Below are 19,850 nucleotides of genomic sequence, written 5' to 3' on the forward strand. Positions count from 1 at the left end.
AGTTCCTGTGGACAGAGAGAAAGGGATGTAGTAACAGGCATTTCTTCCTCTCTTAAATGAATGGTTGTGAAGCACAACTGTCCTGTTCGTTCTAACAATGGTTGTTACTATCGTGAGAGCTCTTTCTTTTTCCAGATAATTTGAAGACCTCAAAGAAGATAAGCAGTAAATGAAATTGCCACTTCAGAAAAGGAGACAGGAAAATAGGATTTCTTCTATCTTAAGGAAGCCTGCAAGGGCCAGAAATCTAACAAGGAAATTTACTGAGCAAATGCCCATTACAACAAAATTAGACTTTCCTTGTTGAATTCACCAAAGACCAAGCCTTTGAAATTGTGGGGAAAAGAGCTAAATGAAGGTTAATACAGTCTTAGCGCCAGCTCTCACCAGGGAGTGAGAGCTCCTAACACTTTCCATATACTGCGTCTTCCTTGGACTGCATGTGGCTTTTGAGCAATGCAGGCATAACTCAGAGCTGTTTGTCTAGCCAAAATTCTGTTAGAATGAGCTTTAGGAAAGCCTATAGTTTCAAGATGCATTCTCACAGCACAGAGGGAGATGCTTGTGTGAACATGGGGGTACATCTGCCGACAACCTTCTCTGAACGTCAGCCATGGCAATTGCCAACATTATACCATTGTCCATTAACACATAGGTCTGGGTGTTTAGACAGACATGAGTGTCAGAAGGTATCCCAGAAATAAGGGAAAGCTTGTAAAAGTTACTGAGATGATGGGGTGTTCATTGAGTGACTTAAGGAATAGTACGTTTAGTGATGGTACCACTTCTTGTTAGTGAGAGAAGTTCCAGTACTGTTGCACAGCCTGGTCCCTGCCTGAACCTTAAAGCACAGAATCCCATGGTGAGTGCTACTCTATGAAGGGCAACATCTGTGAAGATGTTGTCATTCCCCTTTGCTTTGAGAGGCAGGATACCTGGATTGCTGTCGGCGTTAGTAAGCCACCTTGATGCAGCCAAGTGCTCCTCTGAGAAAACTCCTTCCAGGTACTTTAAGAGAGAAAGATGGCAGGCTATGGCCATTGAAATAGGCAGGGATGGCTTAATTTTAGGAGATGGCCAGACACTCATCTGCTGTAGTCTTCTGCAAGATCTCTGCACAGGTGGATCTCTCTGCTTAAAAATTAGCATATTTATTTGGTCCTATAATAGCAGTCACATGCTGATTTGAGACAACACTAAGCCTTATAGCATGTCTTTGACTTAAATGACTCTTCATGTCACCTTGCAAATATAGGCCCTAAAGCAATTACACACTAGGAGTGGTCTGAGCAAGAGTGTGTTTCAAAAGAAATTACATTAAACATTCCATACTAGAAGAGTATCAGTATATCAATATCAAATAACATAAAGCTTCCTTTGTCTGCCAGCTAGGAATGAGAATGCATTATACCTCTAATGTGATTATCTGCAGTGTCACTAATATGATGAGCTTTAAATTAAAATAAATATGACTGCATGCTTTTGAAGAGCTAATCAGGCTGAAACATTCTAGCCTAAGTGGTGTAGCACAAAGAAATAAATGCATATTTATCTAGGTTGTCTGGACTTATGCAGAACCGTTGTGCAGGGTATATGATGGGAAGATAATAGCAGAGTGAAACACTTAGGCTGTTCCTGGGTATGCTTGGTAAAAGTCAGCAATAAGAAAACCATTTTAATGTAGTCTGGAGGACGGTACTGTGGTCCTGCTAATTAATTAGCTCAAGTCTTATTTGTCTTATTGATATTTAATCAGTTCTTCCCCCTGCCTTATGTATATAATTATTTTTTTTTTCTTGAGAAAGTACTTCATCTGCTTTATTCCAGTTCCCGCAGACTGGCGCCATGAAAATGGCCATTGTAATGACAAAACTCTTCTGTGGCTTGTAGTGCTCTTTTTCATTTGTTTGTTTGGTTGGGTTTTTTTTTTAAATGTTCTTTCTAATTTTTTTTTTGTTTGTTTATACTAACCAAACTTTACCTTGGGAAATCTTTAGTCTTCTGTCAGTCTTGACTCACTGACTTCTTACTGCAAATTGTGTATGATTCTTGCATTGTCCTGATTTGAAACCCTTGAGAAACCATCAGTCCCTAAGTCTTTTTGAGTGGACTTTTATCTTGCTACTGCTCTTGGTCTCAATACAATTCTGTAAAAGCCCAAATTCCCCAAAGTACTTTTTGGAAAACTGTTCTTTGTAAAAAGCATGCGCTTGTTTGCTGCCTGATGATGACCACAGATCTGTCTCTGCTTGAAGGATGGATACTGATACAGCTTTTTTAAGCACACCTTTTTAAGTTTCAAATCAACATTTGCTAAAGGACAATATTTCAAAAGCTCAGGCTCCTGCAGCACTGAATGCTGGAAAGAGACAAAACCAGCTCTGAGTATATTTTGCAAGGAGTTGTTGCTCAGGGGTTATGGAAGTAGAATTAGCAGGGGATTTTGATTAATAGCCAAGACACAGCTTGAAAGTACTTAACTCTCATGCCAAGTTGTTCATTAAATAGTGACACAGTCATCTCAGGCTCTTCTGGAAAGAATTTAATGTAGTAAATGTTATTACCTCCGATGTTGATTTGCACAGCAAAGCAAGTCACACTGTTTTCCTGTTAGTGAAAGAAGAATTACTCAATAAGCAATGGACTTCAAGTAAAAATTTCCTGCACTCTAAAGCATGCACTTATACTTTGTCAAGTGACGGATGTCTCTAATTTCATATTCTCCATTGTAACCAAAACAAAATGCGCACACTGGAGTACTTAAACTAACAGTTCGGAAGGACAAATCCTGCCTGAGTTTATGTGAAGTTCATTTGCACGCAGATGAAAGTATTTGCTGTCTGAATTCCATGTGGAGAGGCTTAGGGCTTGGTTCTTGAGCTCCTCAGATTAATTCTAGCTGTATGGGCCAAATTGACAGCTCTCACATGGGTTAAGTCCTGAAGGATTACACATGACTTTTGGCATCTTGGAAAAATGGCTTTAACTTTCAGTGTTTTAACTTAAGATAACCCTAACTTTCAGCTTCTATATTTGAAGTCTCCAACTGGCCAGTGTCCTCTCTCCCAGGCAGTAACTTCTGGGAACACCAGAGATGATAAGAGAACTCCATTTTCAAAGATGCCCATTGCAAATAAAAGATGAAATTTCACAGGTGAACACCTGCACTCCCCTCATAGTATTAGGTAGCAAATATCCCTAGAAGATGTCTGATGCTTTGGACCTCTTTAGGAATAAAGTAATAGGGTAAATGCTGTGACAGAGTTACTGTTCTCATTTTAAAATCCAGTTTGCCTACAGTTTAATGTTTGCTTCCTTTAAGCACCGTGTTTCAGAACCTGCAACCCACAATAACAATCTGTTCCACTACCATTAATTAATGAGAATGTGTTTAATTACAAGTGCTGATATGAAAGGACTAGATAATCCTAAGGCAAAAATGTAGGAGAAAAAGATAATCTCCTTGCAGAAATTACACCAGAAGTTTTTCTGTTGTTTTTTTTGTGCAGATGATTCTAGCCTTTGCTCAGCCTGCGTTCATGAAAACAACGTTTACAGCAGAATATTTCAGATTTTGTACAGAAATGAAGAGATCATTCTTAATGAATCAATGAACTTCAGAGTACACCTGCTTCTGGATGGTGAAAGGGTGAGTCATCTCGGGATACACACAAAAACCAAAGGGGCTGGGATTCCTCTCCCCATTCTGTATCAACTCTCAGACAATGTGAGCACCCATACAAGGGGAGTACATGATCTGAAACATCCACCTGTAGGACATCTTTCACTACCTCTTAATGATGTAAATCTAATGTTTTTTTCAGTGATAACTCCTGCTCCCAAAAGTTACAGGAGAGGAGCAGTCTTATAGTATGAAGAGTAATCTTTTACTGGGTTCTTAAATAGAAAGGGGAGAATTTAGTAAAATAGCAATAAGGCCTCACTCAGTGTGTCATCACCCTGCTTAGCCAGCACAAGGACTGGCACAAGATATATGACTTTGTCACTCACTTTCAGTGGTAATGCGAGACACATGACATCAGCTGGTTAGTAAAATCTGCATGCCATCAAATATAGGTCCTATAAGTAATGCAGCCAATGTGAATCAAATGCTTTGTGTTGAACTTGAAAGCAGAGATGTTCCCCTGTCCCTCACTGTATAACTTTGAACATGATAAGATTTATATTTGTGCTTTGTCCTGTTTTCATTCATATATATATGTGTGTGTTATGTATAGATCTAAATTAAACTAGTTGGAGAACCTAATTTAAGCTTATTTCACATGTACCTCTTTCCCTCCCAGTTTTTCTTGGTGTTTTGGTTTAGTTAATTGTTTTCTTTTTAAACATAACATTGTCAATTCATTGCTCCTTACAACTGTTATATGTGCTTATATGAAAAAATCACAAAATACATGTTTATCAATATTCATTAGTCAAATGTGCCAACGTGTTTAATTGAATATTAATTTTGTCCTTCCTCAGAGGAACATCTCTGATTAAAAGTCCCTCCCCTCAAATTATAGTAGTTTCCACTGTGTTGAGCCAGGGTGATTTCTCATTATTTTTATGTTAATATTTAGGAAAGTTGTGCGCCTCACAACACTAAAAAAAGTGTCCCACAAGATTCCTCACAGTTACAACTCATTATCATTCTTGATAGTGAGCAGACTGCTTTTGACATTTCATAGGAGGTCCATTGGGAAAAGGACATCTGTCCAATTCTATACATATAGAATGATTTTGCAAGGAGAAAGCTCCGTTATTTCTATATGGTAAAGTTGCTTTCATTTTCTTATATATATTTTTTTTGGTGTCTATTGTTCCCAGGTGAGATGCTTAAGACACTCTAAATAATTAAATGCAAAAAAGAAATGTCTGAACAATATTTTTTGCCTGTTGAGCAGATTAGCACAATTCACTTCTGCTTAATGCTCTCGAGCCTCTTTTCTCTGGTTTGTTATCTTTTCCTCCACAAGTTTGCAGATTTGATACTCTGTTGGGCACCATGCTCAGAAGAAACCTACTTATAACCACAACTATTGTTCAGAGATGGTTTGGCATCTGTCACATAAGCCCCTATTTTTGATTCAATCCTTGCAATGTGGTATTGGCAGAACACATAGGGTCTTGTAAGGTGTTTAAATATTAGCTCTGTTTATAACTTCCCAGTTGCACACCAGATGCAAGTCCTTTTTGTGCCATTTGTGTGCTATGGTGTTTTTTTTTGTTGTTGTTGTTTGTTTGTTTGTTTGTTTTGCCTGAGGATGAAAGATCTGTTTACTGCCTTTTTCTGTAAATGGAAATGATGATAGACAGGGAAGTTAAACTGGGTAATGGAAGTATTGAGCTCATATACCCCCTGTAGTTTCTGCTGTCAGAGCTGGAATTATCAGATATTATACCAAGGAAGCAGTAGGCTTTATCCTCATGGTGCGAGGGTAGTTTTGTGGTTGAGATAGGTTGGTGTGATAGGCTCAGTATTAAAAAACAAAACAAAACAAAAAACTCATTGTGCACATCCAAATTATTTTATTTATTTCTTTCACCTCCTCTTGTATAATTCTACGTAAGCATAAATATAAGAATACATATTTTTGTGTCTGGCATTAAATAGAAGAAGCCTAAATTATCTGCCTATAAGTGGCATTAATCATACCTTTCACCTTATAGATGGTCTTTAAAGCTCTCTGGTTTATTAGATGTCTTTTTCTATATTATCCCACATATTGCAGGGCTAAGGCAGCCTTTAGTGTTACAAAGGACTCTAATTTATTTTCATAAGTTTTTGCTTTCATTCTTATTAAAGAAGGACCTCTGCCTCCTTCATCAAGCAATAAAATACGTGATTTGTCTGCCTCCTTGTCTTCTGGCTCCATTAAAGGACAGTTTGGTAGCAGAGAGAGTGAGGCAAGGTGAGATATCACAGCACATAAGAATTTGTACTTTCCAGAGAAATTTAAGTGAGATGGGGCATTCAATCTGACATTCTGGCAAAATGGCTAAATATTAGGGAAGCACATCACAGGAACTCTAGAAACTCTTAAAAGCTGAACAAAGATGTAAAAGTAAACTTCAGAAATTAAAGTTCAGAACTGCAGTCAAGGTGATTCCAAGCCAATTTAACAGAAATTGGAGAACTTTGATTGCTATATACTTTTTATTGTATAAAATACTTTTACTTTTCATATACAAATACTTTCTATGGTACAGATTCCAAATAGTGTTTAATGGAATTAATTTCCCTGTCCATGAAGTTTTTTGGCAAGAGAGGCAGAGGTTAGCAAAGAGTCTGAACACTGGACAGCATCTTCTGGAAAATTATATGTGCTCCAAGGTGAATATGAGATTTTTTGCACAAGTTATGAAGCCCAAGGTGGGAGAAGTCAGGGGAATGTAGGCACATCCTAGCAATGGAGAACAGGATACTGAATTTGTAGATTTCCCACAAGACACAAGATGATGTTATAAGAATATGCAGAGTAATATTATGCTGATGCAAGTGATGAAGAATTAATCAAATGAGAAATGACAAAATTAATTTTGGCCTTCTTTTATTTTAGCGATAGGAAATAATGAAATCCATCTACTACTTCCAAGAAAGGTTCCAAAATTCTGTTCAGAACTGTCATTATTTATATTGGTTTTGACTGGTGACAAAATCAGAATGTAAAATGCAGTAATATTTCCCAGAAGTCAGACATTCTGCATTTACCATTTTGCTGGATGGAAGATTACAGAACAGAATAATATTCCTTGTGTGGTATGAATGTATATCCACAAGTACATGAGCTGTGATTTTAATGATTAACACAGCTGAGTGGTCAGAGAACTTTGAAAAACAACACCACACCACAAAAACAAACAGACAATAAGACTCTTCACAGAGATACCTCTTGGTTTATTTCTTAAATAGCTTGGTGTGAAAACTTATTTTTTTTCTTAAGGGGAAAAATACATATACATTAAAAAAAATCTATATCTGATAGGCTATCAAAAAAATTAGAGAGTCTGGAAATGATATTTGTGAAAAACACCATGATAGAATCATAGAATCATAGTCTCCGCCAGGGTTGGAAGGGACCACAAGGATCATCTAGTTCCAACCCCACTGCCATGGGCAGGGACACCCCACACTAGATCAGGCTGGCCAGAATCTCATCCAGCCTGGTCTTAAACACCTCCAGGAATGGGGCTTTAACCACCTCCCTGGACAACCCATTTCAGGGCTTCACCACTCTCATGGTGAAGAACTTCCTCCTCACATCCACTCTGAATATCCCTACCTCCAGCTTCATTCCATTCCCCCTAGTCCTATCACTACCTGATATCCTGAGGAGTCCCTCCCCAGCCTTCTTGTAGGTCCCCTTCAGATACTGGAAGGCCACAATAAGGACACCTTAGAGCCTTCTCTTCTCCAGACTGAACAGCCCCAACTCTTTCAGTCTGTCCCAGTAGTGATAAAATAAGCAACCAATATTTTGTATAAAGACAATATTGTTTTATACAGGAGACTGAGGAATGCTAGAAATTTCGGTGCCTCTTCTGTATGAGCTATGGACAGTGCAAAACAGGGAATTCCAGCAGGTATCAAAGATATATAATGTAATTAACTCTCATGTTTCAGCCTGTCCAGAAGCCTTTTAATGACATTTTCTGACGAAGAGTTCAGTCATTTTTTAAACAATCTTCTCATTTTCAGTATTTTTAATATTTATACCCCCAGCATACAAAGGAAGAGATGTAATCTCTACACTGAGAACTGTGGTTTGATTTTATGTGCGGTTTTGCACTGCTCAGAGCAATCAGACTTCAAAAAATTTTGGGATTAAAAATACCCATGCAATGATAAATACCTCTTGTTCTCTCAGACACCTGTTTATTGCCTCAGGATGTTTTGAGCAAGTGTCACTAGCTATTGAAGTTGTTTTAAAGACAGACTCAGATTTCAGTGACAGATGCAGGTGCTCAGCAATATTAGGCACAGACACAAAATTTCATCCCTTCTGTTGGAGGGTGAGGTTTGCTTTGTCTGAAGCACTATACTTGAATTGAATTCCTAATTTAAATTCAGACTGTAGCTTCAACAATGATTACTTCCTTTGCAACTGCCACCAACTGTAATTTTTAGTGACAACAAATCATTAAAAAGGAAAAAGTTGTCTGTTTGTTTTTTTTTTTTCATGTGTCCTTACAGGTGCTTTGAGAAGAACACAAAAGAAAAAATACATTTTCAGCAAACAGATGCTGGAATTTTCTTCTCACATTTCTATGCCAGAGGTCATGCTGGAAGAAATATCATTACTTCAAAAGAGTTTTAATTTTTAATCTTTGGTAATTTTCTTAATGTACAGTCAGTCTTTGACTTCCTATTTGCTTGCTTCAACATAAAAAAGGTACACTCTAGATGGAGTTTCACTTTTGGAAAATCTGCCTAAATGTGGCTTGTGTTATATATGCACCAGAACACGGGGGGACAGTCTCAAGCTGCGCCAGGGGAAGTTTAGGCTCGAGGTGAGGAGAAAGTTCTTCACTGAGAGAGTTATTGGTCATTAGAATGGGCTGCCCAGGGAGGTGGTGGTGTCACCATCCCTCGAGGTGTTCAAGAGGAGATTGGATGTGGCACTTAGTGCCATGGTCTAGTCATGAGGTCTGTGGTGACAGGTTGGACTCGATGAGCCTCAAGGTCTCTTCCAACCTTAGTGATACTGTGATACTGTGATACGTTATGAATCCTACCTGTCAGAGCAGGCTAAATGCTCTCAATATTACCTTCAGTTCATTTTTGGTATAGTCTGTTGTTGAGAAGGGGTTAATAAGCTTGAGAAAGTGGAATTCATCTTGCTTAATGCAAACTATCTTGCTTAATGTAAGCCATCTAAAATTCAAGTGTATTTAGACCAAAATATTTCTCTAGGCTCTGGGTATTGTCGATTGGAAGAGACAGGCAGAAACAGAAATCGATTGTCCTTTTCAAGTGTGTACCACAGGATATGTCAGCTCACTGTATGCATCTATTTGTTGCTTTCCACTGACAAAAGAAAGAATCTAGATGTCTCACCTCATTTTTTTTTTAACATTAAAAAAATAATAGAGCAAGAAGAAATTATTTTTATAATGACCTCTCCCTAGTGAGCAACTATTTTTCCACCTGTATTCCTGTGCATTTCCTGTTGTACTTTGATATGTAATAAAGGAAGCCTATATTCATAGAAAAATACTATTTGGGTAATAAAATGAGTAATTACTCATATTTTCATTTAGGTTGATAGAAATATTTTATTTTGCTAAACCTACATTACTGGGGAAGAAAATACATTTCCAAGGAGTGCTGGGAAATTTAATCCTTCTTTATTTTAACTTATTTCCATTCTTTATAGTTCTTTTAACTGTGCCAAGCTGGAATGCCTTAACTAACATAGTCCTTTCCAGGTGAAGATAATTTTCTGACAGCACCCTTCGTGTAATGTTACCAAAAATCCAATTAAAGTATTTTATTGACAGTTAAAGAAGGGTATCTTTCTGGTGACACTAGATGAAGGTAGTGGTGAGTTGGTTTATGGTCAGACATGATATCTTCATGTTTTTGGTGAGCTAAATCCTACCATGTATAAAGATGGTCATCACCCTCCAACAAAATAAACAGGTAAACACATATATATATGTGTGTGTGTATATGTATATATATATTTAATTGAAGCTTTAAAAATAACAAAATATTTTTAATTTTGCAAAGAAATTGTCTACAGGAGTATCAATGTCAACATTTTCCATGAATCTAAGGGCCAGAGTGAGTGACTGGGACACAGGAAAGCCTTAGTTTCCTGAGAAACAAACTAAAATCACAGAATCATTCTTGCTGGAAAAGATCTCTGAGATCATCAAGTCCAGAGATTAGAAATCATCAGGATGATTTGAGCCATTTCTGACTGACTTAAACTGCAAAATTTGAGCCTTATATTAATTACAGGTAGGTAGCCAGAAGGATTCATATATATTTCTCCACAAAGAAAATCTAATTCTTATTCTCATTCAGCTGACAAGAGAATACAAATGAATACTCAGTGAGGGAGAACAGCTTCAGAATTACTCCAGTGATTCTCAGTGTACAAAGAGTAAGTGTCCAACAAACAGAGTGTTCTATGCATTCTACTCTTGTCTGGAGTGATTTGGGAGCTGATAACACCTCTGACTGTTCCGGTTCCCTATGACTCCTTTAGCAATCACCTTGACTTTGTTCCTTTCTTCCATCATGGTGAGGCGCTGCCACTGATGAATATTTTTTGCCTTTGCTCCTATCAGAAAAACTCATCCACTTTTGCCTTCAGTGTTATGGCTGCCAACTTATAAAAGTAACTTTGTTTTTCTCATTTTGTAGGTTGAAGATGCATTGAGTGAGGCAGATTTTCAGCTCAAGCTGGACCTGCACTTCACTGATAGTGAACAACAGTAAGTGCTTTTTTTAATGCAGGGATTTGTTCAACTGGGATATTACTTTGATAAATAAGAGTCCTTCAGGAAAAGATAGCTTTGATAAGTCTTTGCCTCAGTGTGGAAGTCTTTGTTTCTTTCCTCTGTAGTTGAATGTACAACATTCTTGTCCTTCAAGTGTGAGGTTCTCAAAGGTGTTAGGTGTTACTCTATATCTGCTGCTGTTAGTCAAAGGTATTATCATCAACCTCCATGCAAACAGAAGCCATGATTCAGGACTTCATGTATCTCAGGAGATAAACTATTTTCTGACTGAAGTGGGTGTAGGAACATGTTAAACATGCTTTTGTTGTATAAAGAACCAAAGCTGTCTCTATATTTTAGAAGGAGTCGTCTTATTGAATTTGATTTCTTCCAACTGCATTTGATTCCATAGTCTTAGGTGAAGCAGGGGTAATATCCCATTATGAGACATAGCAGATATTGTGATTTCAAATGTTGTTTAGCCTCACTGAATCACAGGAAAAGTTTCCAATGACTTCATCAGAATTCATGGGGGGTGGGAAGGGGTGCAAAGAAATGAGCTGAGTGGTGTTTCACATTTAAACTGACCTTGTTATTATTCACATGCATGGGGCATCTAAATAAATTCCCTTAATATGTTTCCTTTATCTTTGAGCGACAAAAAATGAAAACTTGTTCTCTCAGGCACGTGGGACTGGATCATCAGTCATCAGGTGTGATATTGATGGGACTAGAAGAGAGAAAAAACAAACATTAAGTGGTAGCCAAGAATAAAAAGAACTGAAATCTATTAATTTGTCTTATTATCTGAATGATTAATTAGATTTATAACATTTTGCAAATCTTGTTGAAACCCTTTCCGGGATGAACCACGCACCATACTCATCTACTTCATCAACAATTTTCTTAACTCTGGAAAACAGTTGACTTCAAGAGAATGTTTAATGTTGTAAATCAAAGCTTTAGAAGTGAGTTTCACTTGCACTGGGAAGATGTGTTTAGGTATGCTCCAGGTTTACATCTGAATCTCATGTCCTATAGTTGACTCAGACATCATGTGGTTGACTGCACACTTTGGAAGATATTCTGGAACGGTTAGAACAAACTTTAAATTCATGTCTTGGATTTTATTTACTGAAGAAAATGAGAAGCAAGTCCAAGTATTGTTTCTCTGCAGCTATTTCAGCTAATCCTTTGCAAATTTTTTGGCCTCTTGCAAGAAGTTTTTTCAGATCAGCTATCTGCAAAGGTACTCTGAATATTTTCACCTCTGTCTGACACAGGGCTGCTTCTAACTTTCACCCATTGCCCAAGCTGATTGTTCTTACACTGAAATCCAGAAATAGTGAGCTGTACTGGCTATGGACAGTTTGCTAACTGCATTTCCATCTGTTACTTAGTTCTTGATGTCCCCAGAACTAGTGCATAGGAAACATGAAGTACACTCATCAGATGAAATCAGAACTGCATCACATCATTTTTACTTTTATACAGTGTATTTACACACATTTCTACTTATTATTTTTTGTTGTTATTTTTTTACCTGTATATATACTTACATTTGTATGAGCATTTATGCAAATTGCAAGTACTAGACAAGATACCCACCAGTTGTGTAAACCCTTATGAAGTTGGGAAGTGATACAAATTCACTTGAAACTGTCTTCCGATTTGCTGCCTGAACCACGTTACAGGCTGTGACAACTTGAGCTTTTTGCTAACTCTTGTAAAACTCTTTCTCCTCCAGGCTGAGAGATGTTCCAGCGATTCCCATGATCAGCAGCCGTACACTGTGTCTTCACTTCCACCCTCGGCGAGGTCTGCACCACCATGTTCCTGTCATGTTTGACTATTTCCACCTATCAGTGATATCTGTCACGGTTCATGCATCACTGGTAGCATTACACCAGCCTCTGATCAGGTAAAGGACAGAAATGTCTATTGAAAGGCAAATGAGATTCATCTTCCAAATTCATTTGTTTCTTCACAGATTCACAGAATTGTTTGATTTGGAAGAGACCTTAAATACAATCTAGGTCCAACTCCCCTGCCATGGGTAGGGACACCCTCCACTAGAACACATTTCTCAAGGCCTCATCCAACCTGGCACTGAACACCTCCAGGGAGGGGGCATGCACGACATCCCTGGGTAACCTGTTATTATATAGGAAAAGCAGAGGGGATAACTTAATTTCAAGAGTCTTGTTTCTGTGCAAGGGTGCTGGAGACTGGAGTTTAAAGCCAGACATTGACACAGGCTCCTTCCCCTGATAAGACACTAGACAATAGGAGTCTGATCAAACTAGCAAAATCTTTGGGAAAAGGTTCACAAATGCTGATTAGTCTTGATCCCTCTATTTCCTATCCATAACAAAAGGAAAGTTAATATTCTCTTCTTGGCTCCTTTTCCTTTTTAACCTAAAGGCAAGTAAGAGCACATTTTCCCCATGCTGTCTTGTAAAGCATTTAGGACAGTTGGATTCTAATCTCATCTGTGGCCTCTGTGCATTAGCATAATTTATAAAATGTCTAGTAGGACACGTGCATTAATCGGTACTGCATGAGGCTCATTCAAATTTTCCTTTGCAACTTTATCTGATTTAACCATGTAGAAATATAATAGTAGATGCCATTGGGCCTAGATGCAATTTATGTTATTTGATTCAGAATGACAAGAAAATATTTCAGAACTCCTTCAAATAAAACAGGGCTGGAGGTCAACATCCTTCAATACTTAGAGCATTCAAGGGGAAGCAAAGGCCTTCCTGACAATTTACTCTTTGTCCAATCTTGTCTTCACATGAGACAGAGTGCTGAGAGGACTAGAACTCCTTTTGTCCTGAAGCAAAATACAGTGTTGCTGTGGTTCAGCTTGGCAGGCACTAAATACCTTAGTGTTTTATCAACATCTCAGTGTGCTATCAACATTATTCCCATCCTAAATCCAAAACATAATACTATACCATGTAATGGGAAGAAAATTGTCTCTATCCCAGTTGAAACCAGGGCAAGTGTCCAGAGTTGTTTGCTTTTGACCTACTCCATCAAGGCCTGCCATTTATCAAATGACAGGGAGACTTAAATTTGTTCAATACTGTGCAAAGAGCACTGTGTCAGAAAGAGAAGATGAACCTGTGAATTATTTCTTTCTCAGGTTGTCCATTGTATAAAGGCATTGCTTGAAGACAATGCCAGAGAATGAATTGTAAGAAGTTGAGTTGTGACAGTGAAGTGTCATATAAGCAGATCAGATTGACACATCTGTCTTTTTTTTTTTGATGCTGAGATACAAGTAACAGCTGTGTCTCTCTTCTGCTATGTATGGACTTTTCAAATACTGAATTAGATTGTAATGCACTACTTTTAATCAGATAATTTTGCTCAGATAATTTGCCCATTGTTCTACTATACAAAAGGATGAAAGAATAACAGTTATCAGGCTTAATGACCATTTTCAGCGCTTTTTTATCCTCTAATGAAAGAGGCTGAAGACTTGTTTCTGTTATTAAGCATAAATTGCATGATGAGCAACTGTTCTGATTAGTATAGCTTTTAAAAATATGATTTTGTGGACATCAATGAAGTGTACAGTATTATCACTTAATGCAATGGAATAAATACATCTGGTAACACAATATAGAGGCTCATTTGCTGAAGCCAGTAAAATAATTTTAAACTGTGATACTGAGCATTTAGCTTCTTGATAAATATTCAAAACCCAAAGAGTCATTACCTCACACATTCTGTAAGTGCAAATCAGAGTGAAGACACTAGTTTAATGGAAATGTTCCATGAATTCTGAAACAAAACCAGGCAGCTAAAACTTATTTGGTTTATCTCACCTCAGAGCTTTCCTGTTTACCATTTATCAATGGAGTTTACTATGAACAGAGGCAAGAGGTTTAATTGTAAAATTGGATCATTATTTTTGTAACACAATAGAACCTGAATGACTGGAAAAGGTTTTTGTCACATTTTAGGAAAAAAAGATAATAATAAAAAGCCAAATAGTTGTTTTTGTTTTGCTTGGACAGAACAATGGGCCAGCTGTGATCTTCAGGCATTAGCAGCACTGAATCAGTCAGAAGAGTTGGCTGCAGTTGTCTTACAAAAATATCCCAGATCATAAGCATCACACTCACTATAAAGCAGGAAGTTTGCTAAGGAGAAAGGAGCCTCTTACTTGCCTTTCCTGCTCTTGCTTCTGCTCTTGCTTGAGTTAAACCTGACCCTGCTTTCAAGGATTGCTTTCTCATTTTTTGTAACAGCTGTACTTTTTCTGGGCTGTGCATGACTTTGACTTTCACATTGGCATTGGTATCTGTTTTGTTGTTTAATTAAATCTCTTTTCATTTCCGCTGTCATGTCCTCTCCCTTTCTCTGCTGGGGACGGGTCACTGAGTGATAGACCAACTGCTAGAATTTAGCTAAACGTACTCAAGTGTCTATGCTATAGTTCACTCTGGTTTAGTTTGTTATCTTGAAATACCACTCTGAAAATAACGATCACATACTATGTAAAATTGAAATTCACTGTGTGAAGACGTTGCCCTAGGAAAAAACTTTGCCACAGCTACCTGCTCCACCTTTCATATTTTGATAGCTCTGATGGCAAATTAGATAACTCTTCCCCAAAGTTCTTCCCTGTTGCCTGGTAGGGAAACCAGCAAAACCAATTAAGGCCTTTCCCTGCAGAGTAATATACACCTCTTGGGTTATCCTTGCCAGGTTTGCTTCCATCGCCTCCTGGTTTGTAGGTTTTATTGGTGTTTTTTTGGTGTGTTTTTTATTGTTGTTTGGAGTTTTTGTTTTGTTTTGTTTTTGACAGGAGAACATTTTGATATTGATGCTTGTTTTGGTCAATAATTCTTATGTAATAAATATTATATTAGGTTTGATATTTTGAAGCTCTTGCCTCTAACAAAACTGAGAATAAGTTATGTTTCTGGTATCTTTTTTAGACTTCTGGATAGAAATTTTGTGATTCAGCTTTTCTAAAGAGTATGGCCCTCAACTTTTTAACAGGGCTCCAATTCATGGCAGCTGCCAACAGCATTACAAATGTACTAAGAAGGCGAAAGTCTAGGTATGAAAGTGATGTACTTAACTTACCTTCAAATCTTTTTTGTCTAAAATAATCATATTTAGTCTAGATGTGGGATGACCAGGAACACTGTAGGGCTTGGGTTACCTTCTCTCTGGGCAACTTGGTCAGCTGCATCCCCCTGAAATACTGGTGCAGAGGGAACTCTTAGCAAGAGTGAGGAGCCTGGATGGTTTTGACTTGTCTTTGGTGAGTACCAATCCAGAGCTTGGTTAAAAATTCTCACTTTGACCTTTTAGAGTTCTTTGGCTTCTCTAAAAGCACTTGAGAAGTGGCTGAAGAAGCTGCACCACTTGGGAACAAGTTCAAAACATTGGTTTTCTAGGCAGGAGTGCAATAATAAGGAAGAACAGAGATGTAGGGTGCAGTGGCTGCAATAGCTATCATCTCAACCTGAAGCACTGCTCTCCTCACATGTACTTTGCCCTGCACCTAAACCCTTCCAGCAGGCACAGCAGAACATTGTCACACCACTACTTGCCAACAGCTTTTGCTTTTGACATCTGCCAATCACAAAACAGTATTTTCAGACTTTTGGGGTATGGGAGGAATAGAGGAGAGTCAAGGGCAGGTGTTGACTAGGAAGACACTCCTAGCATCACAGAAATGACAGTTCTTTTTGCTTCTGTGGACCTTATTTCACCCAGAATGACAGAAGATGATCTCACATAGTCTGTCAAAAGATAAACTGAAAAAGTGAACGATGATCAGGCTTGGCAGTACTCCCCTCCTGAATTCACTGGCCTCCCCAACAGATTAAATACCTTTTTTGTTCCCTTAGCTAAACTCCAGAGGCTAAATGTGAGTAGACAGTTACAGGAGAAAGGCAAGGAGGATTTAGGGTTGTGGACACCGGTTTTCTGATTTGTGTAGATCAGTTGGGTTTCTAGCCAGAAGCATTGACTTCTCCCTTAGCTCTCTGTTATTGGCTTTGCAACAGGTTCACTTTGTATGTGGAACCAGCAGTTATTAGCCCAGAATCAGCTCTTAGACAAGGTGCCTTTCTGCAGCAGAATTCAGACTTCAAGAAATATTTCTATTTCCCAAAAGGATACATGTATGTCTGTGGTGTTCAAATCTACTTGGTCTCAGGCATGCTGCAAGGTCAGTGCCTTTTATATACTGGACTCATTTAGGAAGAAAACAGTAAGAAATATAGGGTTACCCACTCCTACAAGGAGTTAGCATGTGCAATTTATACAGAGTCAATTCATAGAAGTTCTCTGAAGCAAGTACCTGAACATGTGCTTTCATACACACACATAGTTTACTACATACTACACCAAGGTGCACGGACATTAGGATCTGATTAGCATGTTTTGTGCTAAAATTTTATCAAGTGGCTTAAGATGATTTAGGCATATCTGCCCTGCATACTTTTGGGAAATGTGAGAGTGGTGTTTCAGTACTAGTCTTGTACCACCTCTACAGTCTGGTTTCCTCAAAGCTTTGTGCAGAATCCAGTCCACTTGAGGGTCATGGCATCTGCAGTCTTACTTTGTTTCTTGAGTTTCAGCTGAAAAACAAAATCTATCTAAAAAAAAAAAACAAACAAGAAAACAAAGCAACCAATCAAAACACAAAACAAACCCTAAAAAAACCCCAACAACATAAACCAATTTAAAAAAGAAGAAAAAAAATGGGGGGCAAAAAGGGCAATACCAATATCCTTCATTACAAGCATCAGGCAAACCTGTTTTCTGTTGTTTGCAGAATTAAGTGGGTTAATTTTCTCAGCTTTCTGGATTCTCCTAATTTTTCAATTTTCTTCCCCACTTTTGTAGATGTGAAAACCAAAGTAGGATTTCAGGATTTTACTTGTTAACATTGAATTCTTTATTGCTCATATTCAAATTGCTGTACGAGAAATAGGAAATCTTGATAGCATCCAAGATGGGGAAATAATATATGGATTTTACTGTTGGAGAAACTAAAATACATATACTGAATTTTTCACTACCTTGATCTTGTTCTGCTCTGGGAAGAGGAAACAGAATCAAAGGGACACAAGGTATTTGAAGGTTTCAACCCTGACCTAGTTCTGCTCATCTTCACTGCACTGAGGAATCAGGCCAACCCTGGCTAGCCTGAAGCAATTTTATCTCACTGAAATTCCAGGCATTCTCCTGTTCCTCAAAAGTGTACCTGATATATCTATATATGACACACACACCATACTACCTGTACACCTTGAATTTGTGTGCAGACAATGAAGGTCAAATTTTCTACAATTATTAGTTTAGCTGGTACTAATTTATGGGCAGCTTATGTCTAAAACTGCCACAGATAAAATTCTGGGTAGTAAAATTTATGACTTTTTGTCCCACTCCATATTATTTGCAAATAAATTAATCTGTAGAAAGAAAGTGGAATACTTATGCAGTAAAGAGATACTACTTCTGTGATATATTGTTCTGGAGCACCGCCTTTCTCCAGAGCATCGTGGATCACTGCATGACAGATGCTTGAGCTGTGGATCCAGCCCATTGGCAATCTGTTGAAAGTGTACTGGATTCCTCTCCAGGTGAAAGCAAACCGAGGCCTGCATTCCTCTGCTATGGGAATAGAGAAAAATGCATTAGCAATGTCTATGGTAACATACCATTTGGCCTCTTTGGATTCCAGCTCATACTGTAGCTCCATCCTGTCTGGTACTGCTGCACTCATAGGTGGCGTCACTTCATTTAGGGCTCGGTAGTCTACCGTCAGACGCCAGTCTCCATTCTGCTTCCGCACAGGCCACACTGGACTGTTGAAAGGTGAATGAGTTTTGCTGATGACTTTCTGACTCTCCAACTGACGAATCAGATTCTGAATGAGCAACAAAGAGTCACGGTTGGTTCTGTACTGTCTGTGATGCACATATTCCCTTTCTTAAGGGGACAGCGTCAAACGGTCACGTATATTTATTAAACTAATGGTGTAAAATCTTTTCTGCAAGAACTCTTGCATAATCATTGGACATTTTTTTCCTTTAAATTTTCTTTTCTTTGTTACTGTTTGTTATATACTTGCAAAGATAAAACTCTTGGAAATTTCATTTTCCTGAGACACCATCTGAGAAGTCATATATGAAAGAAATTATTATTTCTGAGTCAAAATTTTAAAAGCAACCACCCCAAACCAAACAAAAAAACACCCCATCCAAAACTAAGTAAATAGCACTACATGACTTTACCTGCTTTCCAGTCTTATGGCAACTAAGGTAAAGCTTAGGGGAAATAAGCAATCATTTTCCAGCAATAACAATCACTACAGATTTCAAACCAGCTATCCTCTTGACTCTCTTTGGGATCTGGGGAGAGATAACTGTTCCCATTACAAATTTTCTTTTAATAAATCTTATCAATTTTACTCAAGAAGCTCAGAACATTTGACAGCCTTAATGAAAATCCTTGTATAAGAGGAACATATCCAGACCAGATCTAGAGGATCTGTAAATATCCACATACTATTCACAAAAATAAATAACAGATCATCAATGTACCCCATGACCATGTACCAGTAGTAACTTGCCAAAATCTGTATTAAATTTTTGAGCTATAACACTGAGGGATATCAGTCTTGTGCATCACATATTTCCTATTCTATAGGAGTTGGAACGAGGTTCCTGATGAAAGAGAAATGTTGTCAAGTGGGGGATGTGGGGATTTTGTTGAGATGTGTTACTCATTTACTTATATTTTTCAGTTTTCTTATCAGCAATATTCTGTACATAAGGGGCTACGGGCAAAAGAAGTTATTTCTCTGCAGGATCTAGCATAAATGGGATGAAAACTTATTTCTTGAACATGTACTTCTGGTTCTATCACAAGATGATAATTTCTTGTAATTAGGAACATACTGGTAGTCGGGGAGGGGGGAGTTGTTGGTTTGGTGTTTGTTTGTTGTTTTGTTGTTTTGTTTTAAATTTGATAATTTCAGACAGTGCAAGACCAGTTTTTTACCAAGCAAGATTTGGATCTTGATTTGTTCACTTTTTTCTTTGCACTATTCTGATGAAAAACACAAACCCCAAAAGGTCTTAATTAAAAAAAAAAAAATTAAAAACATTAAAAAATTAGAAAGGTTATTTCATTGAGGGCATTTTAATCTCAAAAGGAAGAGTATGTTTTATTAAACTGGTCTAAAACATTTATTCTGAATACTGAATACTCTCTGAATATTCTGGATTCTGAATATTTCAATAACACTTCTGAATTAACATTTATCAAGGCCAATCCATTTCTTACCCAAGGGAGCTGTCACCTCATTTATATGTTAGAGAAATGTCCACGTAATATAAAAATAA

At 37.7% G+C, this 19,850-nt stretch overlaps 1 protein-coding gene across 1 annotated transcript in view; it reads left to right on the plus strand.

The window, feature by feature from the left end:
* The window catches only part of FAM135B (family with sequence similarity 135 member B), a 244,861-nt gene that overhangs the window by 158,058 nt on the left and 66,953 nt on the right, over positions 1-19,850 (plus strand). Inside the window, exons 5-7 of the mRNA XM_068155482.1 lie at positions 3,510-3,649; positions 10,379-10,449; positions 12,203-12,376. Of these exons, the coding sequence (XP_068011583.1) occupies positions 3,510-3,649; positions 10,379-10,449; positions 12,203-12,376 (385 nt within the window). The remainder of the gene's footprint in view (positions 1-3,509; positions 3,650-10,378; positions 10,450-12,202; positions 12,377-19,850) is intronic.

Source organism: Melanerpes formicivorus, unplaced genomic scaffold, assembly GCF_026170545.1.
Source record: "Melanerpes formicivorus ecotype bairdi unplaced genomic scaffold, bMelFor1.0.p_v2 SCAF_32, whole genome shotgun sequence".
In the NCBI taxonomy this organism is placed as follows: Eukaryota; Metazoa; Chordata; class Aves; order Piciformes; family Picidae; genus Melanerpes; species Melanerpes formicivorus.